General features: G+C 41.5%; 1 protein-coding gene across 1 annotated transcript in view; it reads left to right on the forward strand.

Moving 5' to 3' along the window:
• The window catches only part of LOC142663872 (ovostatin-like), a 57,871-nt gene that overhangs the window by 16,849 nt on the left and 16,376 nt on the right, over positions 1-24,646 (forward strand). The window contains exons 12-32 of the mRNA XM_075842705.1: positions 948-1,214; positions 2,669-2,726; positions 2,880-3,022; positions 4,140-4,289; positions 5,810-5,977; positions 6,892-6,994; positions 10,075-10,144; positions 11,418-11,649; positions 12,815-12,965; positions 13,193-13,311; positions 14,531-14,582; positions 15,276-15,359; positions 16,680-16,856; positions 17,541-17,619; positions 17,852-18,005; positions 18,853-18,930; positions 19,405-19,567; positions 21,682-21,911; positions 22,017-22,232; positions 23,366-23,490; positions 24,422-24,512. Of these exons, the coding sequence (XP_075698820.1) occupies positions 948-1,214; positions 2,669-2,726; positions 2,880-3,022; positions 4,140-4,289; positions 5,810-5,977; positions 6,892-6,994; positions 10,075-10,144; positions 11,418-11,649; positions 12,815-12,965; positions 13,193-13,311; positions 14,531-14,582; positions 15,276-15,359; positions 16,680-16,856; positions 17,541-17,619; positions 17,852-18,005; positions 18,853-18,930; positions 19,405-19,567; positions 21,682-21,911; positions 22,017-22,232; positions 23,366-23,490; positions 24,422-24,512 (2,910 nt within the window). The remainder of the gene's footprint in view (positions 1-947; positions 1,215-2,668; positions 2,727-2,879; positions 3,023-4,139; positions 4,290-5,809; positions 5,978-6,891; positions 6,995-10,074; positions 10,145-11,417; positions 11,650-12,814; positions 12,966-13,192; positions 13,312-14,530; positions 14,583-15,275; positions 15,360-16,679; positions 16,857-17,540; positions 17,620-17,851; positions 18,006-18,852; positions 18,931-19,404; positions 19,568-21,681; positions 21,912-22,016; positions 22,233-23,365; positions 23,491-24,421; positions 24,513-24,646) is intronic.

Genomic DNA, 24,646 nt, shown 5'->3' on the forward strand with positions numbered 1-24,646 from the left:
TGGCTGTAAGGCACCTGACTGCAGCAGAAGCTCTCCCTCCGTTGCTTGGTCTTCAATAGGAGACCTAGAACACTAAACTCCGCCCCTTGTTTAAATCCCACCCCTGCGGTTGTCTGCCAGAAAAAAAATGGAAGGGATCAGGAGGAGATTAACACATGTTCTCTGCAAGATCTCTACAAAATGGTTTGTTTCGTGTTTTTTATCCCATGAGACCGCTGCAGCCAATCACGGGCTGTATCGGCGATCACATGGGATGAAACGTCCTCTCAGGAGGCCTGCCTGACAACCAGCTGATTCTGCAGATTTCTGCAGCAGACATTCCGGGCAAAAAACAGCACCACAATTTGGTGTGACTTTTCTACCTGAATACGCTGCGGCTACCAGGTCTGATATGCTGTGTACATTTTGTGCAGCGTATCCACCCCATCTGAACTCAGCCTTTGGCCCTGCTGACACAGTTTTTTTTTTTTTTTTGCATTCAGAAAAATCTGACTCAAAATTCCGTCTGCTTGCCGCATTTTTCGGTCACGGCCATTGAGTGCCGCGGGCAAAAAGCTGTGAAAAACGCTTTCTCTGCCTCCCATTGATGTCAATGGGAGGTCAGAGACGGAAACGCCTGAAGAAAGAGCACGTCGCTTTTACCCGTGAGATTTTCGCTGTATTTTTTGCAGCGGTTTCTACGGTAAAAAAACGAAAACTGAACAGGGCCTTACAGTCATAACCCTAGTAGTGTTATAGATGCTAATTATGTAAAAATATGCTAAAATACATGCAATATAGTCACACTCAAGGCTGCGGGGGAGCAGTATACTTGCTTTATTACATTATTATAATTCTCGTTCATGTCTGCCATTACCATATACAAATGTATTACTGTGCCGGCAATTATCTTTCCTTTTATACATTTGTGGGTTTGTTTGTTTTTTTTGTTTTTTTCTATTCCACAGGCCAGCTATCAGAATGAAGATCAATGTTACCACCGATATGCGTCGCCTAGGTTTTCAGGGTCCTACTATAACTATATTGACTTTTCTGACTATCCCTATACTGAAATAACTGCCTATCGCTTCTTCTCTGAGTCGGATAGTTTCTTGCAAATAAAGAAGTTACGAGGAGAACTCAGCTGTTACAATACTTATAGCATTGAGGTGGAATATAAAGTGACGGAAGCCGGAGTTGGGGAAGCCGTAACTTCAACGAGTTTCTATTACCTGGTAGGTGTGCGATATGGAAAGTCTGTCAAGACACGAAATGTTCTATAACGTTTCACGAGATGCTCTTAAATGGGCTTCAACTCTCTGAAGGCCTTGGACAATGACACAGCCTTCAGTGACTACAAATTATTAGACCTATAAGGCCATGTTTAGAGGCGACAGCAGCATCAGACTGGGGTCCCTTAGGCCCACCAGAGGAGATGACATATCATTAAAGGGGTTGTCCACTACCGGACAGCTGATCATCAGTGTATGATCGGTGCAGTCCGACACCCAGACCCCGCACCGATCGGCTGCCTCCAGGTTCACCGCTTGTCCATGCCGGAAGTAGGTGACTCCAGTCATGGAATAGCGTCTGAACTGCAGTATTCAAGTGAATAGGAGCAGAGCCAACCTCTCTAAGCTGCATACTGTGCAGTAACATCTGGTGCCCGGAGGCAGCCATTGTAGCTGATTGGTGCGGGTGCTGGACCCGCACCGATCATAGGTTGATGACTTATCCACTGGATAGGTCATCAGTTATCCGGTAATGGGCAACATCCTTAATAAGATCTAATAGGTTATTTGTGATTCATCCCATTAGAAATAGACCCTGGTGGCTAGTGATTGGCTCCAAAATCTCCTCCAAAAGGGGTTGTCTTATGCTGCCCATTGTGTCGGAGCTTGGTCCCAGCGGAGAACCGTCTGGTACCCTGTTGTGTCGATCTGACCCGTGTAGCAGGTGCCATGTTGATTTGCGATGTGGATTCTAGGGCATGGTTCAGATTGTCATATCAGACTTTGTCCTTTGCATTGCCGTGGCAAAATCCACATTTTTCTGCAATTTATATATTTATTTTTTTTACTGCAGATTTGCAGCAATGTCAGTGGTGGAAATTTTCCTCTCCATCTGAACATACCCTAATAGAATTATTTTAGGGATTTCTTGGAATGGGAAGTATTGCATGAATTGTCAACACTATTTCCAAAAATAAATTTATTTGGAAAGCAAGAATTGAATAGAGATTTTGAGTTTTGGAACCTGTTGCTTATAGAGCCCCAACATGTTACGCAGTGCTGTAGAAAGATTTTCATTACTTGTCAGTCCCTGTCCCAGTGGGGCTCACAATCAAATTTATCGATCTCCGACATATAAGCCAATTAAACCATGAATGTTTTTTGATTGTGGAAAGAAATCCACCCAAACACAGGGAAAACATAACAACCTCATGGGGAAATTTCTTTGGTCTGATTCGAACCCAGGGCCCCAATGTTGCAGGGAAATAGGGCAAACTACAGACTTCGTGACTATCTGAATGGGTGGGTTTAGGTGTTTTTTAGAGATTCATTGCCCCTACAATTTAGGAATCGCCAAGGTTACATCTTTTAAACATATAAATTTTTTTCCCCCTAAATTTGTATTTTATTTATTTAAAAAAATTATTATTTTTTTTTTATTTTTTTTTTTCTTCTAGGTCAAAGCAAAAGAAACCATTGTATTAAAAGGACAAAAGCAGATTGATTTGACAGACAGTACGTATTATGATATTACCCATAATGCCACTGAAGAAGGTGTTCTAGAGGATATTACAAATAATTAGGGGACACTCTTAAGTCCGTGATACGCGGCAATATATTTTATAGGTTTGTGTATGGGAATGTAACATTTGTTTTCTGTCCTTACAGGCTGGACCGGATCCTTCACTATAGACCTGTTTATAACGCCTGAATATGCAACTATTGCGCAAGTCCTGTTTTTTGGTCCAATGAAAACCGAAATTATCTCCGACACTTTGGAACTGTCCATAAAAGGCTGCTTTCGTAATGAGGTAGGTACAATGCTATATAATGCATACAATAGGTGGGTACATTGTTATAGAATATATACAATAGGTGGGTACATTGTTGTACAATTTGAAACAATGCATACATACACCCAAAAATATGATATAGAGGTGGGAGGAATGTACAGTGATTTGATTTAACTGTTCCACTGTATCGTAGAAGTTCAGCTCATTTGTTAGGGGTGTGTCTGACAAGCTTGCTGACAATTTCCAGTAACAACCTGCAGAATAGTGAATGCAGCTCCGGAGTACAATACAAGCTGAAACTCTGGATCCGTACAAGATAATTATTTAATGTTTTTTCAAAGCGTCTCCACTTTTCATGCAGTTTATATGTACAAACGATAGTTTTGTGTTCTAAGGAGGCATATACAGTACTTGGTGTATATACTTGATTAACATATGTTCTTTAAAAGAATACATGTTAATGATTGGATATGTATAGGGACGAGCGCTCGTTACCTCGATCGCTCGCCTCTATGCATTTCCACCATGTCGGCAGCACAACTTCCTAATTAAACAGGGAGATGTGCTGCCGACAACAATGGTTCTTAATTCTGCATAAAAGAGCAGATCAGCTGATGAGCATTGGCTGATAGTCGCCCTTTACATAGGGCAGTGATTGGGAACGAGCGTCCATATGAACACTCGTCTGCCCGATCTTGGCCCATGTAATAAGGCCATATCACTGCTACTTTATCGTCTTTTCTTAAGGCAGTCCCTTACATTAGTCCTACCTCCTAAATGAGGTTTTCCGCGCCACAAAGTTCGATATTCTGTAGCCCATTTCTTTCTTTTGTTTTTTGCCCCAAAGAATCTGTTTTGTGTTGACGTCTGATCGATATATTCCAGATATGCTGAAGTAATGACTTCTAGTAGCAAGATTATATATGTACTATATATCTTAAAGGGGTTGTCCCATGACAATATTCTTTGACTTTAATTGCATAATAAGTGGAGGTCCGACCACCATGATTTCCATTGTTACTGTTCTTGGCCAGTTATCCATCTATGATGATCACTTTATTACTCTATTATATGTTTATACTACTTTGATTTGCTCTAAATATACTTCTTTATATATAATTTATGATGTTTTCAGGTTTCCTTGACCTTCTCGGAATCCGTCGTAAAGCCGGGCTCTGAAGTTCAGCAAGAATTGTCAGCAGCTCCGGGTTCACTCTGCGGATTAAGAGCATCGGATGCCAGTATCGATTTACTCAGCTCATATGATGATTTCAACCCTGGAACTGTAAGAACTCGAGCTATACACCCATTCTGAGAAACTCCATCACCTACAACGCTTTACAGGGGTTTGGTCATTGCCTACTTGTTAGGATCCTCTTACATGGCCCGACATGGGCCATGTAAGCGATCAAGACCGCTCGTTGATCGGCGCTCGTTTGCTCCTTTCACAAGGATCTCGTTACCACGTTCGCTCGTCCCCATACATTGCTATCATGTCTGCAAGATGTGCTGCCGCAACGATAATATTTTGCGCTGCACGAACCATACAATCAGCCGATAAACGGGCGTTTGCTCGTTCATCGGCTGATCGTTTCCCTGGGCAGGACAATGATCGGAAACTTGCGTTCACGTGAACGCTCGTTTGCCCAATAATTGGCCTATGTAAAAGGACCTTCAGAGAATAAGCAGATCACAAAGTGTCCCCATGCTGGGACCCCCATCGATCAGCTGTAATCTGTGGGTACACTGGTCAGTGAGCGTTCATTTTCCCTGCAGTGCCACCACAGGGCAAATTGAGCATTACACAGTGTCCATTCATATCAATGGTTTGTCTGTGTAATACAGGACAGGTCCTCCAGAGCAAGAGACACCCTTTGTAACTGCTCTCCGCTTTTGTCTAGAGATGAGGACCCCCTCTATTAATTCAGAATTCCCTAATGGGGTATATGAAAAATGTTTTTTCTAAACAAGACAACCCCTTTAAGAGTTTGCATTAGGTGAACTTAGTATTCATCCCCTGTGGTTACTACAGAGTCTATATACAGTACCATTTTTTTAAAGGGGTTGTTTTCAGGACGACTTTCCGTATATCCTATTGAGGTATATGGACGTCACAGAAGGATTCCCCGCTAAGAATTTCCATCTTTTAGCTAGAAAGGGTGTCCGCCAACTAAGAGCTGCTCCCACACTCGTGGACTCGGCTCGGCCATATATTATATTTGAATAGGCCGCAGGTTTTGCTACATCTTCCCCCTTGGTGGTCACCGCAAGGCAAATAGCCTGCAGCCCCTTCACCCACAATTCAGCAGTTTGCAAGGGGGTTGTCAGATTAACATTGAGATTCGTATGAAAGTGGAGGTCGTCGGGGCCAGATAATACCTTTTAATCATAAGTAGATGTATAATGCAGGATCTTCCTAAAAGGGTTGACAAATTTAAAGGGGTTGCCTCATTTCCATAAGCACTAATATGGCATATTGATGAGGGGTCTCATGCTTGGGATCTCCTCTACGAGCCAGAACTGAGAGCTGCTATTTTAGATTTTTTTTTTTGGGCGGACCCGGCCCTTCCATGCATTATATGGTCGTCCATTTATTTGAATGGCTGGCGTGTAACACCACATTTCCCCTGCAACATACAAAAGCGGGCGATCGCCACGAGGTCGTGAATCTGGTGATCAGCTGACCACCATTCCTTGTATTTGTTGAGTTTTTGTATATTTTTGTTTTTCGCAGTGAATGTTTATTATCCCACAGTTCAGTTGTTTAGATCTTTATAACTTGTCCTTCTTCTATCTTTCTCTCAGATATATAACTATCTGCGCTATTATCAATATGGCTTCCAAGTTCAAAATTTTAACTTAGAAGATCCAATTCCCCCTTGTGAGGATCCAAACACAGAAGTGTTTTGTAATGGAAGATATTATCGGCCGGTCAGCAGCCCAACAGACGGAGACACGTACGACAACCTCCGGGTGAGTGCAAAGTATCTGTGAATCCTCATGTTGTACAGAATCAGGACCTTTTTGAATAAAAATCTGCATGTCCGTAAGACCTGGACGAAGTACTCTCAAGAAGACCGCACGTCTGTTTTAGTAAACACTTATGTTCCCCGTGATATAACAATGCTGGAACATCTTTTCTTAGAATGCTACAGTATGCCTTTCCTCTGTTATTCCTCCTAGAAATTGATGAATAATTTGACAATTGGGTGTTACCAGTTTGGGGGGTGTGTCTCTACAGAGTCTAACACTGTCCAATCATAGCTGACAAGACTTTTTAGGGACACGCCTCTTTGGCAAGCGGAATCATTACACCCAGCTGTCAATAGATTCATAAATTTCTAGGAGGAACAAAAGAGGAAAAGCACAATGCAGAGATCTAAGAAAATATGTTTTAGGCTATGTTCACACAGGGCAGGTACGCGGAGTATATGTACACCGCATATTCGCCCTGTTGCCCTCGGGGTATTCCGGACAAATTGTGGTGCAATTTTTCGCCCAGAATGTCCACTGCAGAAAATCTCGCAATGGAAAAAAATCCAAAACCGCTATACTAACCAAGGCAACGCGTCCCTCCGATGTTCTGACATACTGCCACCCTGGAATGATGATTCATCTCGTGACCACTGCAGCCTGTGATTGGCTGCAGCAGTCGCAAAGAATGAAACGTCTGAATTCTGGGTAAGTATAACTTTTTTTTTTATGAAGTTGAGATTTTGCCGCTCTTCCGACGCAAAAAACGCAACATCTGCTATTTGTTGCGGGTTTTAAACTCAATGGAGAAAACCCGCAATTGACAAGCTGCGGATTAAGAAAAAAAATTCTAATAAATTCAACTGAAAAAAAGAAACCAGTGCACTCTTTAATGGTTCTTCTCCTTATTTCAGTCATTCAGTGTGATATTTGCCAGTGATCTCCGGGTGAGAAAACCACAAGTCTGCGGAATGGAGAATGTCAATACTATTTACTATGCTCCTTTCTATGAAGCTGGTAACTATTAGAACTAAGTATATAACGTCTTGTCATTAAACCCCCGCCCCCCATCTTTCATTCCAGTGTACGGTGGGGCAGATTTACTAATGTGATTGTGAAAATAGCGCCAAAATTCCTGGTGCATAATGTCACGTCAAGCAATTACGCCAAAAAAAACTAGATGTTTGTGACTCAATAGACACTTTTGGAAAGTGCCAAGAAAGGGGAGTGGTTTAGCAAAAAGGGGCGTGGTTTAAAATGTTCCAAATTTGGTTGTAATCTAAGCCACACAATATGGTATAAGGGAAAAAAGTGGCTAACAAGTGGCTTCCTGCAGCCACCACTAGAGGACATCACTGCATATGGCTTTAACGCTGATAAATGAGGTGACCTATAGCCAATAAATTGACACTTTATAGGATCAATATATTAAATTAAGGAGATTAATTCAGTTGTATTGAGGAAGATCCTCCTTGTTCACTAACACGTTTGTGCAATCATCATCATCATGTGACTCAACACTTTTGCACATTTGCTTATTCTCCATTCAGACACCAACTTTAGGGGTCAGATCTTCATTTTTCTGATGTAGAGCTCCAAGTCCTTTGTAATGCTATAGTCACATGATAAAATTCAGTCTCCCTGCAGCTGCCACTAGAGGGAGTTTACAGTATGCTGTACGCTCATAGGCTCCCTCTAGTGGTGGCTTCAGGCAGCCAGAATTTCATCATGTGACACAACCTTTGACACTCCTTAGACTTTATTATTCCAACCAAAGGTTGTCGGGGCATGCTGGGAATCGTAGTTACACAACAGTTGGAGTATCTAAGGTTGCTGACCCATGCTCTATAGCATTACAAGGGATTTGGAGCTCTAGATCTGAAAAATGTAGCCCCAACCGCTCTAAAGATATTTTTCTCAAAGTTGTTTTTATTCATTTTACAACATTTTATCAACAACCATAAAGCATCCACTCCAGTTTTCAATAATATACATGTCCTAGTAAAATCTAGTGGAGTGCCAGCCATGCGTCCCTACATTTTGTCCCAGATTCCGAGGCTCTTACTGCCAGATAGTTATCTGGGCTTCAGTCCTATCAAACCCAAGCCCATGTATTCGCTGATTATAGGTCATCAGCTCGAATTTGTGGATCCCATCACAATGAGCTCCCAGCATGGCTGCCACTCCCCCCCCCCCCCCCCCCTCCATCTAAAGATATTTTAAGGAATTAATCAGCACAGAATGTTGGACTTAACCGCCTAGAGCTATCCGCCGTACATGTGCGATCAGCACCCCCTATTGAAGGCCTCCAGGTCTGCCATCCGTGCAGGATAAAAAAAGAAGAGTGTTAATTTTCGAACGTAAAATATATAAATTTTAAAAAAAATACTTTTTCACAAAAATAATGAAAACCTAATTGGTATAGTCAAGTCCGTAAAAGTCTGAACTATTAAAATATCAGGTACTATAACCTGCACAAGAATGAAAAACAAATAAGTTCACGATGTCAGAAAAAATAAAGCCCTCACACCACCCCATCGACAGAAAAATAAAATATTATGGTTCCCAGAATATAGCGACGCAAAACAAATAAAGTTAACATCCTTTTTTACCGCACCGTGAAAAAACTATGGTGGAATTGCGTTTTTCTGTTATGTTTATGTTAGATGTACCATTAAAAAATATAACTTGTCCCACAAACAACAAGCCCTCATAGTTTTATTTGACCTATTAGGGCTCTTAGAATGAGACAATTGAAAAACCAAAATGTGTCCCCGGGGTTAAAAATGACCTGATGATCAATGTGGACATTTATAAATAAGAGTAAATCCAGTAAAATGGTGATAAGAGGTGAACCTATCATTTACAGACATAAAGATAAATATTGAGGATGATGAGGGTGATTAGCTCTGGTTTGTTTTTCTTATGAATGACGCTCGATCACTTTATTTCTTCAGCACTAATGGACAATGGCGTATCAGTCATGAAAGGTAAGCTTCACTTTTTATTGTGTACACCTATATTGTTGAAATTGAAATATAAGTAAAATAAATTTTTTAATTTTCTATACAAATCCACGTAACCTATCTTTTCATGTATTACACTGTTATTAATGCCTTTAAATAAATGCCCAACTATTTCCATCTTTTGTTTTTACGGTCCAATGATCTTGTGCTCATTAAATTCTTAATATATCTTTATAGTGGTTGCTGCTTCGTTTTTATGACAGAGCTCCAAATCCCCTGCATAGGGTAGAAAGATGATAGCTTCCTGGAGCAGCCACTAGGGGGAGCTTACTGTAAGCGGTCTACGTGGCAGTATTCAGTACATTCTGTATCTCCCTCTAGTGGTCGTTGTAGGCAGCCAGAATGTGATGTCTTAAATCTGTTGCTAAACAGTCAATTTGGAGCTCTGTATTAATATATTTTTATAGCATTTAGAGCTTTTATTTTCTAAGATATTAATCGGCACCAAATTTTGAATCCATTTTGATAACCTAATGGTAATAGGACACCCTGTGATCAGCTTATCAGGGGACTCTTCTTACTAAACAGATTGTCATTTCATACAGTAAATTCTTAAAGATGTAAAATAAATGATAGGACAATGACATCATGCCTCTGTGTTTTCTCTGTTTAAAAGGGTTTTCCCACGTGGAACATTTATGACATATCCACAGGATATGTCATAAAGATGCAGGTCCCACCTCTGGGAGCTGCACCAATCTCTAGAACGGGGCCCCCTAAACCTCGTTCTGGCTTTGTCTGCTATCGCTGACTCCCGGCCACTTTCTGACTTTTTATGGTCGGGAGTTACAAAAACAGCGTAACTCGCTGAGCTATGCTGTTTCCGTAACTCCCATGGCAGTGAATAGCAGTTATGGAAGCAGCGTAGCATGCGAGTTACACAGTATTCACCTTCATGATCGGAAATCAGCCGACACAGAGGTAGAGCGGGGTTTAGGGGTCCCGTTCTAGAGATAGGTGTGGGTCCCAGAGGTGGGACCTGCATCTATCTGACGTTTGACATATCCTGTGGATATGTCATAAATGTCCCTTGTGTGAAAACCCCTTTAAGGTTATTTTTTCCTCTTACAGCATCTGCTACCATTGAAACTTTTCGCAGCAATTTTGATGACTCCTTTGGATGGCAGACTGTATTCATAGGGTAACTAACGTACTAGACTTATACATGCATTCTAGATATGTGCCTTGTTTTGAACCCCCCCCCCCCCCCCAAAAAAAAGACTCGACAAAGTTGCGCTTATGATTTTTTTTTTTTTTTCTTGATGATGTTTATCTTACTTTTAATAGTATTTGATTTGTACCTGACTATTGTGATCTTTCCCCAGTTTGACCGAAGATCATATATTTGTGACCATACTGAAGGGATTTTCCAACTAAATTAGGTGATCGGTGTGGAGTCTGACTACATGGACACCCACCAATACTTAGAAAGATGAGGCCGCAGTGCTAATGAAGTGCTGCAGCTGCTTCACTAATTTTCCCTGCGCAGCAGCGCTCCCTTCACTTGACCAGATCGGTCTTACTTTTTCCTGCTCAGTCTGTTGCCAGAAGTTCCACTGTGCAGGAAAAATGCAGAAGGGACCTGTCGCTTCGATCTTGAGATCAGCAGGGGTCTCAGAGGTCGAAACCTTACTGATCGTTTATGGCATATCCCATATGCTCTAACATTACATGATGGGAATTCCCATCATTTAAAGGGTAACTCAACTTTCAGAAAACTTCTGACATGTCCTAGTGACATCTCAGAAGTTTTGATCGATGGGGGTCAAGCACGGAGACCCCCACTGATCGCTTAAATGAAGCCGTAGAAGTGCTCGGGGGAGCGCTGAGCAGTTTGGTTTCTAATCCGCTTTTTTCAGAAAGCTGATGTAACGCTTTACGGACTTATTAGAAAGTCTATGGGCCGTACAAGGTTACATCTGCTTTCCGAGGAAAGCCGATCAGAAACGAAGCGGCCCAGCACTCACCCAAGCACTTCAGCTGCTTTGTTTTAGCGATAAGTGGGGGGGGCTCAGTGATGTCACTATCACATGTCAGAAGTTTTCTGAAAGTTCAGTTACCCTTTAACTACAGTGCATAAAGCAGGTCCATGTCAAACCATAGTAGCTGATTATCAACGCTCTTTCTTTGAAAGGAAAACTTGTAGCTGTACCCCCAAAATATTTACGAATGAAAGGATATGTACACTTTTGCATTACTCCAATGAATCTAAAATCAAAGCAATCTTGGTTTTGTGTATACAGCACATCTACAAACTTATGTCTCCATAGTTACAGACTACAAACCAACTGTGTGTAGTCTGATCCTTCAGTCGTGTTGCTCTTCTCCCTCTGCCGTCTCTTCTTCATTAAGTACAGACAGCATTAACTTGACTAGATCATCACTATAGCATTGAATTTCTCTATCACTTTCAGGTCTGATGGGACAGGAACTGCAATATCCACCATCCCGGACACTATCACAGAGTGGAATAGCGACATGTTTTGCATCTCGGAAGCAGAAGGCGTGGGTCTGACCAATCAGACTGCAAAAATTACCACATTTTTACCTTTCTTTCTGGAGCTCACATTACCTCAATATAGTACCAGAGGAGAAAAGATCATAGTAGACACAACTGCAGCAAACTATCTAGACAGGTGCATCAAGGTGAGTTACTCTCTACACCATCTCAGGTGTAGCTGCTTCTAAATGTGAACATCCAGCGTGTGACTTAGTTGGTTGTTCAGAAGGGGATGGGAAAATGTTCTCAACTGAAATATAGGCTTAGGTCTCCGGAAGCGGAGAGCCATTTGTATGATGACACAGAGTAACAATGGCTCCATACTATAGAATCATAGACTGTGTGCCACAATTCTTCCTACTACACCACACAAGAGAGCTGACAGATCCTCTTCACTACATCACACAGGAGAGCTGACCTATCCTCTATACTACACCACACAGGAGAGCTGACAGATCCTCCATACTACACCACACAGGAGAGCTGACAGCTCCTCTATACTACACCACACAGGAGAACTGACAGATCCTCTATATTACACCACACAGAACTGACAGCTCCTCTATACTACACCACACAGGAGAGCTGACCGCACCTCTATACCACACCACACAGGAGAGCTGACAGCTCCTCTATACTACACCACACAGGAGAACTGACAGATCCTCTATACTACACCACACAGGAGAGCCGACAGCTCCTCTGTACCACACCACACAGGAGAGCTGACAGCTCCTCTATACCACACCACACAGGAGAGCTGACAGCTCCTCTATATTACACCACACAGGAGAGCTGACAGCTCCTCTATATTACACCACACAGGAGAGCTGACAGCTCCTCTATATTACACCACACAGGAGAGCTGACAGCTCCTCTATACTACACCACACAGGAAAGCTGACAGCACCTCTATACTACACCACACAGGAAAGCTGACGGCACCTCTATACTACACCACACAGGAGAGCTGACGGCTCCTCTATACTACACCACACAGGAGAGCTGACGGCTCCTCTATACTACACCACACAGGAGAGCTGACGGCTCCTCTATACTACACCACACAGGAGAGCTGACGGCTCCTCTATACTACACCACACAGGAGAGCTGACAGCTCCTCTATACTACACCACACAGGAGAGCTGACAGCTCCTCTATACTACACCACACAGGAAAGCTGACAGCTCCTCTATACTACACCACACAGGAGAGCTGACAGATCCTCTATAAAAGTTTTATGTGAAATGTTTTGTTTAAATTCACAAGTCTCCAGACATGACTGTCCGTGCTTTTTTGCTTTTCTTTTAGGTCCGTTTTACAATTGAATCTTCTGATGGTTTTGTGTTGAATTCTCTAAGTGAAGACGACGACGACGATGACAATGACGACGATGATGAAGTTTGTATATGTAATGGAGAAAGGATTTCTAAGCAGTGGAGCCTGGATTTTATCTCTTTGGGTAAGAATTTAGCTTATTAATTAAAGTGTGCTTCCAGTTGTACTTTCCTACCCAAACTGATTGGGCAGGGAGAAAGGCGCTTGTACTCTGGGCAGTACAGATGCCATGACAACCGCACAACTCCCAGAGAGTATTGTGCATGGATTTTATTATTTGACCTGTGCACTGTACTCTCTCTTTTGGTTGATTCACACTAAGTCATTGGTCCCTTCATATGTCATTTAAAGGTGATATAAACATCACAGCATCTGCCTCGATAACGCACTTTTCCGATTCATGTGATGGAGATAATGGCGTTTCTGAGGCTTTACGTAAAGACACAGTCCAAAAAGTCATCATTGTAGAGGTAGGAGTACAACTTTTCTGTTGCAATTGAGATAGATATATACATTTTTTTTATTTTTTTAGTTTTGCATAATCCGTAGTGTTTAGATGGATTGAATATCTTAATACTGTCACCTTTCAGGATCCTATTTTCTTTTCCTAATTGCAGATTCTCTGAGGAAGTTTAACCTTTACAGTCACCAAAAATAATATCTAGTATACTAGATGGGGATAGGAGACCAGGAGGAGGGGGATGCAGCTGTAGTTTCTCAAGCAAAGTTTCAGTGAAATAGCATAAACTGGACAGGGATCAGCAGAGGAAGATTTCTGATTGGTCAGTGCACACCTCTGAGACCCCTCCCAGGAGGAGCGTTATCACTCAACAAGCATGGGGAGAAATCCTGCAGAAGAAAAGGAGAAAGACTACGTTTTTGGGGAAAAAAAACATAGACTAGAAACTCAATAAGATGAAGGGGAATTTGAGTTTTATAATAAAGCTTATTTAATGTGTAGGGAAAGTCCTGTAACTTTCTAATCTACTGTTTATCAATTTCTTACCATTTTCAATATCTCTTCTGTCAGTGAATGGAAAAATACATTCAGAAGCTTAAAACCTATCCTGATGTCCAGTTGACACAGGTGTGTGGTTTGTTATAAGAAAGAGCATTCACTGGAATGAAGAAGCAAATATTTAAAAGCAGACTCCTTTTCTCCTACACCAAGTTTTAGTGTTGGTTCCGCTCAGTTGGACAGTTTCCCTCTTATATCAAGCCAGATTGACCATCAGACTGTCATAGGGTAAAGTTTGGATCATTAGATCAGAGGGAATTCATTCCCTGGAGCAATCTAAAGATTATATACTATATACCACCCAAGCTGATGTTTGGCCATGGTGATCTCATATTTGAGTGCCAATGCTCAGCCATGGAACCTCAATCCATGAAGCGCCCAAAGACCAGCTCTTTTGTAGGACCTACTGCTTCCCAAACAGCAGTCTGGGTCTGAAAGCAGGTCCTACAAGCTTACAGATGGTGTTGCTCCTAGATATGACCACTTCACAACAGGATGTAAAGTTGACCCAGAAAATCTAGCAGGGCACAAAAATTTATTTATCTATAGAAATTGCGTTATTTAACGGCTGTAATGTGCAAGCTCACTAAATGGAGGTGATCAGATTATTAGGAAATTTAGCATGTATTTGAGTTAAGTTCTTGAGTCTCCACTTTTGATTCTTCTTTTAGGCTGAAGGAATAAAAAGAGAATTCACATCCAGTCACCTGACTATCGTGAAAGGTAAGAACATGGCTAATATGGGTTTTGTGGAGGGGCATTATTAGGTTTCTCATGCTTTTTTTTTAATCTGTCTTTTTTTATGCACTATATTATTGCTTTTACTTTTGCAGCTGCTGATTGGCATTGAGTGCCATTGATTATCTTAACTGAATAACATTAGGCGCTCGGTGTACTGATTAAAATGATCTTCAGCTGTATTCCATTTAATGTATGCGCAGCCAAACTAGTACCGCGGCCTAGGAGTACTAATTTACCACATTTAATCTCCTATTCAACTGAAAAAGGCTGCCAACTAGTTGAGATCTTTCTATAATATTTTACCATCAAGCTGAGTTTTACCCATTCTACATAGTAGTCTGTGCATGAAAACTGATATTTTATTCTTAATTCCATCAACAAGGTCTTTTAAAGGCGTGTTCCATGTGGGAAAATATAATGGTATATGGCTAGTTTGTACCATAACATTATGATCCGTGGGGGTCCAAACTCTGATACCTGCCGAGATTGAGAACTGGTACTTTTAAAGTCTTGCAACAAAACCCCATTTATCTGAAGGATCTGCGGCCCCTTCATTCTGAGGATCGCTGGAGGTCCAAGCAGTTAAACTTCCCCCAATCAGAAATGGATGGCATATCCTAGCAAATTGCCATCACTTCTAATGGTGAGAAAAGTAACTTATTTTTTTTTTTGAAGATTCAACCATTGAAAGAGAAGTTACAATTGATAGTCCAGATTACTTGGTGGAAGGTTCATTTAAGTTATACTTAACGGTCGTAGGTGAGTAAATGGTTTTAATAATTTTAGAAAATAGGATAAAAGGCTATTGTTTATCATATAAAGTTTTTACTGTTCTTTATATAGCACCAATATATTCCAGAACCCCGAATTTAGACTAATCTCTTCCTTCACCACAATCTGATTTCATCATCTCAAGAATTTGAACAATTTTGTGATTAGAGCTACAGTAGAGCGTATGTTTTAGGAGTGTTCAAGGGAACCAAACAACTTGGGGTTAACCCTTAGGGTATGTTCACACAGTTTATTTCCGGATGTTTCTCAGGCCGTAAATGGCAGAAAAATCAGAAGCAGAACGCCTGCAAACATCTTCCTATTGATTTCAATGGGAAATACGGTGTTGTGTTCCGACGGGCCATTTTGAAAAACTACCGCGTAAAAAACACGCCAGCGAGAAAGAAGTGCATGTCACTTCTTGAGCCGTTTTTGGAGCAGTTTTTCATTAACTATAGAAAAACAGCTCCAAAAACATCCGTAAAAAAAACGTGAGTTGATAAAAAAGGCTGGAAATCAGGAGCGGTTTTCCCTTGAAATCAACTCCGAATTTTCAGACGTTTTTTTACTGAGGGTGTGAACACACCCTGACACAGGAAGAACATACAAACTCCATGCTGATGTGACCCGAGTCAAATTGAGCCCACCATGCTCCCCTGTGTCTGGTATTATAGCATTTAAATGAATGTGGAAAAGTTGCAATGTAAGACATGGTCTAAAGATGAGTTGTACTGTTTCTGGGGGGAAAAAAAATGACCCTATAAAGCAGAATCTAATCTCGGACAACCTTGTCTAAACAGATCTGTCACCATACTATACTTCGTTGTTTAAGGACAGCATAGTATGGGGTCAGGTCTGCTTCACGATTAGCCCGAATAGCATGAAAAAATACGGTGCAGTTTGGCTATTAGTAGCTAACAGAATATTTTAGACTGCGTGCAGAGCCCTACTTGTGTGTATTAAATTCCCTGCCCTTTAATGGTGATGAAATTACTCTGCTGACCCTGCCCTATAATTATTTTGCGATGACTCTACTGACTCTGATCCATTCTACACAGCAAAGCTGACAAGTGAGTCGCAGAAAAAAATAAATGTCAGTCTATTTGGTGTGCACCAAGCTGAAATATTTCAAGATTCTTTTTCTTTTTGTATGGATAGTCACAAGAAAAAAAACAAAAATGTATAAGAAGAACCCATTATAAATCTGGCCTTTTCCGATTTTATACATTCGCTTTAATTCGTGATGAAATATGTTAAGAATTATTTCTCTCCTAACTAATATATTAAATCTTATTTTTACACATGCAGGAGACACTGTAGGTCTTATGGCTGATAATCTTGCTAATCTGCTGTCACTGCCAGATGGATGTTGTGAACAGAACTTGGCACGCCTGCTTCCTATTGTATATTTGCTCAAATATTTCAAATTCATTGGAAGTTTAGATGATGAACTTTATGAAAAAGCAAAAAGTTATCTGAGTGTTGGTAAGTAGGACCTTCTAACATGCTGTGCCAAGGATGCCCACACAATCGCAGCATAAATACAGGAAAATTTGGATATAGTCAAAGAAGTCTACATACTTCTTTGGTGTTGGAGTACTCCCGATGGCAAGGAAACAATCAACTGAATCCCTGACCAAACATTCCACCAGTGACCACCACCCTAATCCTATTATAACACCAAGCGGTGGCTACTCTCCCAAATAAACAAGGATCAGCATGTTGAAATCTGACATTAGAGACAGTCCGGACACCCCCAAAAGCACGAGATCGTCGGGTGATCTTATAAAAATCTGCAAGTTCAGCTGACTTATTTCATGTGTAAGGCCAGTTTTAGAGCTCATACACATTGGCACATTTAGTACAGATTTGTACTACCTCCTTGCATTACCATACAGGCTCCGTTGGACTCCGTTACCGAGAGAGTCCTCCCTAAAGGCAATATAAATAATTTCTCAGTTGAGCTGGAAGAAGGCTTAGGACTTGGTTTAACTATAACCTTTCCTCTGAGTAGATCCCTAGTCTACGTGAACGTGCTGCAGCTTTCATGTGTTCGTCACTTTTATAATATATCCATAATAAAGATGATATCCGTAGTACTTTGTCAGTGTAGGCAAATTGTTACATTAATAATGAAGCGGTTTTCATTGGCTATGTTTTTATTCAAAGGTTATGGTCGACAACTTGCTTGCAGAACGACGGGTGGACGGTATTCTGTCTTCCGTAATTCGTATGTGCAGAATTCTTGGTAAGGGCAGAGTAATACATTCACCCTAATGTCAGTGTGCTGCTACAAAAGGGTAAGGACCAGATTGATAAAAAAAAAAAAAGTGGAAAAATTTGAGTTATAGATGAAACCAATTTGGAAGCAGTAAAGTCCTACGTCTCATTCGTACAAATTTTCATTAAAGTAAAGACCCTTGTGTTGGATTTTTTTATTTTTTTTTAAATTTATGGAATAATGGTGTTCTTTGTTTTAGGTTGGATATAAACACCTTTTATACGTTTGAGCAGATGAAGGAATTTGTTTTTATTGACGAGAGTATCCAAGAACAGACACTGTTACTACTGGGGGCAAAACAAAACTTGGACACTGGCTGCTTCCGTCCTGTTGGGTCATTATTTACCACCCAGGTAACTGACCCTATCTGACGTGAGATGTGACAACTCCGATATGTATCATTAAGTGACGAAATAGGTTTTTACTGGTCATGGTTACTTAAGGTATCCTAGATAGAGTCTTATGTATGAACTTAGACGATCTATTATAGGATTATCTATTATATGGGATGCAATGGAATAATCAACCTAGCTAAACTCTGGTACTTATTTAAAAACATAGCCGCTTTCTTCCAAAATCGGTGCCAACCTATGGGTTGTGTCTGGTATTGCAGCTAATCTCTGTGGAATTAAACAGGGCTGAGCTGCAATACCACACACAACCTGTGGACTGGTGTGGTGCCATTTTTGGAAAAAGCAGACCTATTTTTTTTTTCTAATCCTGTGCAACCCCTTAAATGAAGAGTTTATAAATTACATTTAATAGCTCATACTCCTTGCATGATCTGCGTCAACTCCTAGATCAGCTCAATGTGCCAGGCCACTGATCGGGGGACCAGAAGATGTTTTATATGAACCGATTTGCTCGGGGTTAAGGGGTTTTTGTCCAAACTCTGTTTTTGGCCAAATGCCTGTGACCTGGTTGGAACAAAGAGAGGAGTGAGTACTCCTTTAGCTGACCCACAACGATGGCCATGTGAGGATTAGTTTGTCTGAACAATGGTCAGGGTCCAATAGCAAGTGGGTTGCCCTATTTTCATTTTGTTATAGGACTCTACGGCTTTGGTTATACAGCCCTGGCTAGTTTTAGAGCCATTTTATGGCACTTAGATTTGAAACCACCAGTAAAGGGAAAACCGATCTGCTACAGTACATTGACATTTGGAGGTTCGTGGATATAACCATAATGTTCTTCTCATAGGATAAAGAGAATAATGATCTCCGTTATACAGCTTATGTGGTAAAACGATTACTGCAATCTGATTTCTACAGCATTACGGTGAGTAAATGTTAGACTCCAAGACACAAAACAATATGTAATAAGGCCTAGAAGGAAAGTTTTTAACATTGCAAAAGGAAGTCATTTTATCGTTTTTATGAGGCCTAAATTTGTTTTTATTTTTTCAGAAGGCGAACATTTTTACTAAAGTGGGTATGAGATCCATGTAGTGGGTAGTGATACATAGTGTGTTGGCCAAAATCATGGACCGCACCAGCATAGCAGGAAATTCAGTTTGATAGACCATTAGTTAGGGGCTGCTATGATAAAAAGTTGTCTATACTGTGTTTTTTATTTTTTTGCCTGGGATATTGATCTGAATGGAGCTCATGAAATACGGTACCAGACATAGTTACCATAAAATTATAGCATACCGCCAATATAAACCGATCAGTCTTAATGCCAATAGACGACTAGCTGCAAAGTTAGAGATGGTCAACTTGTGTTTCATATTGTATCTTATATTTCTTATAGGCACCATTGATAGAAGGTGGTCTGAACTGTATCCAAGCTGCTGATTTCGGGACTCTGGATACTTATACATTATCTTACATATTTAGTGCTGTAGCTCTGGCTAAAAACTTTAGTATTTGGGAAACTGTGAATGCAATTCTGACTGAACGAGCCATTAATGAAGGTATTGTAGACTTATGAATTTTTTTTTCCTGTTGTCCTAAATTCGACACAAATGATTTATACTTTAACGTCAGCCATGATGTGACTTTCAGCTTGTTTCATTTAAAATGACCTCTTAAGCTATTTAGTTTTCAAAGAGGATCTGTCAGCTCTCCTGTGTGGTATAGTATAGAGGAGCTGTCAGATCTCCTGTGTGGTGTAGTATAGAGGATCTGTCAGCTCTCCTGTGTGGTGTAGTATATAGGAGCTGTCAGCTCTCCTGTGTGGTGTAGTATAGAGGATCTGTCAGCTCTCCTGTGTGGTGTAGTGTAGAGGATCTGTCCGTTCTCCTGTGTGATGTAGTATAGAGGATCTGTCAGCTCTCCTGTGTGGTGTAGTATAGAGGAGCTGTCAGCTCTCCTGTGTGATGTAGTGTAGAGGATCTGTCAGCTCTCCTGTGTGGTGTAGTATAGAGGATCTGTCAGTTCTCCTGTGTGGTGTAGTATAGAGGAGCTGTCAGCTCTCCTGTGTGGTGTAGTATAGAGGAGCTGTCAGATCTCCTGTGTGGTGTAGTATAGAGGATCTGTCAGCTCTCCTGTGTGGTGTAGTATAGAGGATCTGTCAGCTCTCCTGTGTGGTGTAGTGTAGAGGATCTGTCCGTTCTCCTGTGTGATGTAGTATAGAGGATCTGTCAGCTCTCCTGTGTGGTGTTATATAGAGGAGCTGTCAGCTCTCCTGTGTGATGTAGTGTAGAGGATCTGTCAGTTCTCCTGTGTGGTGCAGTATAGAGGAGCTGTCAGCTCTCCTGTGTGGTGTAGTATAGAGGAGCTGTCAGTTCTCCTGTGTGGTGTAGTATAGAGGAGCTGTCAGCTCTCCTGTGTGGTGTAGTATAGAGGATCTGTCAGTTCTCCTGTGTGGTGTAGTATAGAGGATCTGTCAGTTCTCCTGTGTGGTGTAGTATAGAGGATCAGTCAGCTCTCCTGTGTGATGTAGTATAGAGGATCTGTCAGCTCTCCTGTGTGGTGTAGTATAGAGGAGCTGTCAGCTCTCCTGTGTGATGTAGTGTAGAGGATTTGTCAGCTCTCCTGTGTGGTGTAGTGTAGAGGATCTGTCAGTTCTCCTGTGTGGTGTAGTATAGAGGAGCTGTCAGCTCTCCTGTGTGGTGTAGTATAGAGGAGCTGTCAGTTCTCCTGTGTGATGTAGTGTAGAGGATCTGTCAGTTCTCCTGTGTGATGTAGTGTAGAGGATCTGTCAGTTCTCCTGTGTGGTGTAGTATAGAGGATCTGTCAACTCTCCTCTGTGTTGTAGTATAGAGGATCTGTCAGTTCTCCTGTGTGGTGTAGTATAGAGGAGCTGTCGGCTCTCCGGTGTGGTGTAGTATAGAGGATCTGTCAGCTCTCCTGTGTGGTGTAGTATAGAGGATCTGTCAGCTCTCCTGTGTGGTGTAGTATAGAGGATCTGTCAGCTCTCCTGTGTGGAGTAGTATAGAGGATCTGTCAGCTCTCCTGTGTGGTGTAGTATAGAGGATCAGTCAGCTCTCCTGTGCCTAGACAGTTTTACTGTAAATGGCTGTGCTTTTTGCAATGCGGTTTATATCTGCGCAGCTTGTACAGGTTATGAAGATGGTTTCATGGCGCTTTACCTGTACGAGCTGCACGACTGAAAACTCATAGGAAAACCGCCGCAATTTGCAGTGCAACCACTTGCTGTTTCAAAGTGCGGTTCTTAGCAGAGCGCCATAATGCTGCAGCAGGGCCGCTGCGTGTATGGGCACCCTAACAGCTTTACCTGTCTGTAGGGTGCGCAATCTTTAACTCTATCCTATCTATCTATCTCATATCTATCCTATCTATCTATCTATCTTTAACTCTATCTTTAACTCGATCTATCTTTAACTCGATCTATCTTTAACTCGATCTATCTTTAACTCGATCTATCTTTAACTCTATCTATCTTTAACTCTATCTATGAATGAAATGTGTGCTCAATCCTGTGGCATGATGGGAATGTAATTTGGAAAAGGGCATTTATAAAGAGCTGTGTGTTTGAAATTAATTTACGCTTGTCTGATGAATGGGGGTAAAATGAACTGGTTAATACCTTTTTTGTTCACATTTCCTATGGTCTCGCCCACAGATGGTACAGTACACTGGCAGGCTGACAACTTGCCTCCAGTTCCAGGAAAGTCCTATTCTTATTTCTTGCCCACTGTGCCCTCTTCAGCAGAGATAGACGTCACAGCAAACGTTATGTTTGGTATTTTGAAGGGCCCCGAATTAACTCAAGATAAAATAGATTTGCTTGGCCAAATAGCAATATGGCTGTCTTTCTCTCAGAACTCACGAGGGGGTTACTCATCCTCACAGGTAATCAGGGGGCTTCATATAGACCCCTCGAATATGATAAGAGTACATTTTCACTCCTCTGACTAATGGAATTGGAACAGTAAGTGTCTGTCATCTTTCCATTAGGACACAACAGCGGCCATTGAAGCCATGACGGAGTATGGTCGGGTGGTCTACGTCGAGGACACCAATGTTGAGATAGTTGTGAATCTAGGAGATAATGAAGTTGCGTGTATAACTGTAAACAAAGATAATAGGATGCTGGTTCAAAGACTGTCCCTGCCCGTTGTATTTGGGGTTTATAAACTGTCCAGTACAGGGACGGGCAACCCCCTGGTACAGGTAAGATTGCAATTGTATGTTTATACTTCCATTGACCCACCACAGGGGCACCCTAACAGAAATCTCAGTGCTTCGTACAGTTATATTGTCGGGGCTGAACACTGCCACTTTGACCACCGTTCGCTTTTTCTGTCTTTTCTTAGACAGGCCGTGTTATCTGAGGACAACCAAGCCATCCTTTAGCTGCCTGCAGGTTTCCCTAGAGAAAATGGTGACCGCAATACGAGGCACAGTGCTTAAAGGGGTTGTCCAGGCATGGGCAACCCCTGATGACCACAGGAGATAGGTCAACAGTATATGATCGGTGGGGGTCTGACACCCAGACCCCGCACTGATTGGCTGCTTTCAAGCACAGTATGTTATGTAGTATTCTAAATCTGACGCAGATGGCTCCGTACACTGCATAGCGGCCGTGCTGCAGAACAGCAACTCTGCTCCTATTCACTTGAATACGAGTAGAGTTGCAGAACTGTAGCTCGGCCGCTTTTCCGTGACCGGAGCCATCTGCTTCCAGCATGGACAGCCGCAGCTGATCGATGCGGGCTCTGGGTGTCAGATCCCCACCGATCGTATTCTGATGACCTATCTTGTGGATAAGTCATCAGTTGTCCATGCCTGGACCACCCCTTTAAGGCCCTTTAATCCTGCGAACGAGCACCCGTGTTAGCGCTTGTTTGCTGAGCTACAAATCCCCAGCTTTCCTTCACACACAAATGAGAAAACTTTGGCTGCCTGAGGCCACCACTAGGGGAGCTCTTCTTTTTTTTCTTTTTTTTTATTCAGGATGTGTGGAGGCTTCTACTGAGAGAGCTGGCAGGCAGGCCACCTGATAGCAGTACCTCCTGTTCCGCCCTGATGGCGGCACTGCCATGCTAGAAACAGACTTTCTTTATACTAGGTGTTATTGGGCAGCATTATATGGGTCTTAATGTTTGGTGAATGTTTGTAATATTACTGTAATTTTCCTGTATTATGAACAATTCAATTGAAATAAAACTGTTTGCAATTTCTGTGCTTTTTCTCTTATCCTTAACAGATTTATTAGCTGTCAAATCTCGATAATCAGAAATGTAATGCGTCAATCACCAATAATGTTTCCTAGATTCATAGAATGACCATATGTTTCTCTCTAGCTCACAGCTAAATTCAACACGGAGGTAACCGAGGAAGACGCTCCTTTCTTACTGAATATTACTACAAGGGCTGATACCTGTACTGAAGGTGTAGCTCACGTCATTTACACTGATATCTGTGCCAGGTAAACTTCTGCAGTTATTGCCCTACTCTGGAATATTTGGACAGTCCTGTTTTGTTAGATGGGTCCCCCAAAAGTAAGCTGGTTTTAATTTGCTGTAACCTGGCAGAAAATTTTATATTTCCCTGCAGCACCACCACAGGAGAAATAAAGCATTACACTACAGTCATTAGCCTGCCTATGTAATCTATGGTCATGCTGGGTCCTCCAGAGCAGGAGGTGCTTTTTTTGTAGCCACTTTTCACTGGCTAGTAGATGAGTCCTGAGCAGTAGCCTCTCTTCCCCCCCCCCCCCTATAGCTCAGAATTCCCTAATAGGGTATTTGAAAATGAAAAAAAATTCAAACCAGATGTCCCCTTTTACACCTTCGAAATAGGACACTATAGGGACTGTATGTTCTCCAAGTCCCATCTTGGATATCTGATTAGTATTTTTGCTCCTGAATTATTATTTTTTATCAACCCCCTTCTTCAGACCCTGAATTTGCTAAATAGAGTTCAATTTTGGCAGCAAATTTGTCTATACATTGCACATCTATTTCATTTCTGCTAGCTCCATCTCATATTGTCCAGGTGTAAAGACTTCACTCTGGTTGCTTTAAAAATCCATTGTAAAAAAAAAATCATTGTATTCACAAAAACTTATGTCACCCCCCCCCCCCCCCCCCGTCTTCATTCTCATTGGGTTAGGCATATTGGGGGTTGCACATATAGGTTCATGGTTAGAATAGTCGTATTCTTGACTCTGGTCTGTGTTGTTAGTGGAAACTCTGCGGTGAGAAAAGCAAGGTAAGAATTGGTTTTAGGCTTTATAACTGCAATTGTACCTCAATTTTTCATTGCCTTGTAGCCCAGGCCTAAGACGTCATATTAGTGAAGTCAATAATAGATAATCATTCTCCTATTTCGTGTCTCCGTTTTATTTTCCTTTTTAGTTACATAGGAAGTCTAAATCAAACTAATATGGTACTTATTGACGTTAAAGAACTGACTGGGTATTCGATTGACCGAGGATCAGTCTACCAGGTGAGTGTCCGTAGATTGTGTGTAATGACGGTAATGGAAGTCGTTAAGTTTAAGTGTCTATAAATGACATGGAATGACCATAAAATGTATCTTTTTAATGCACTTTATTAAAGGCTGTGTACACCTTTTGGAAA

Source organism: Rhinoderma darwinii, chromosome 11 (assembly GCF_050947455.1).
Source record: "Rhinoderma darwinii isolate aRhiDar2 chromosome 11, aRhiDar2.hap1, whole genome shotgun sequence".
Taxonomy (NCBI): Eukaryota; Metazoa; Chordata; class Amphibia; order Anura; family Rhinodermatidae; genus Rhinoderma; species Rhinoderma darwinii.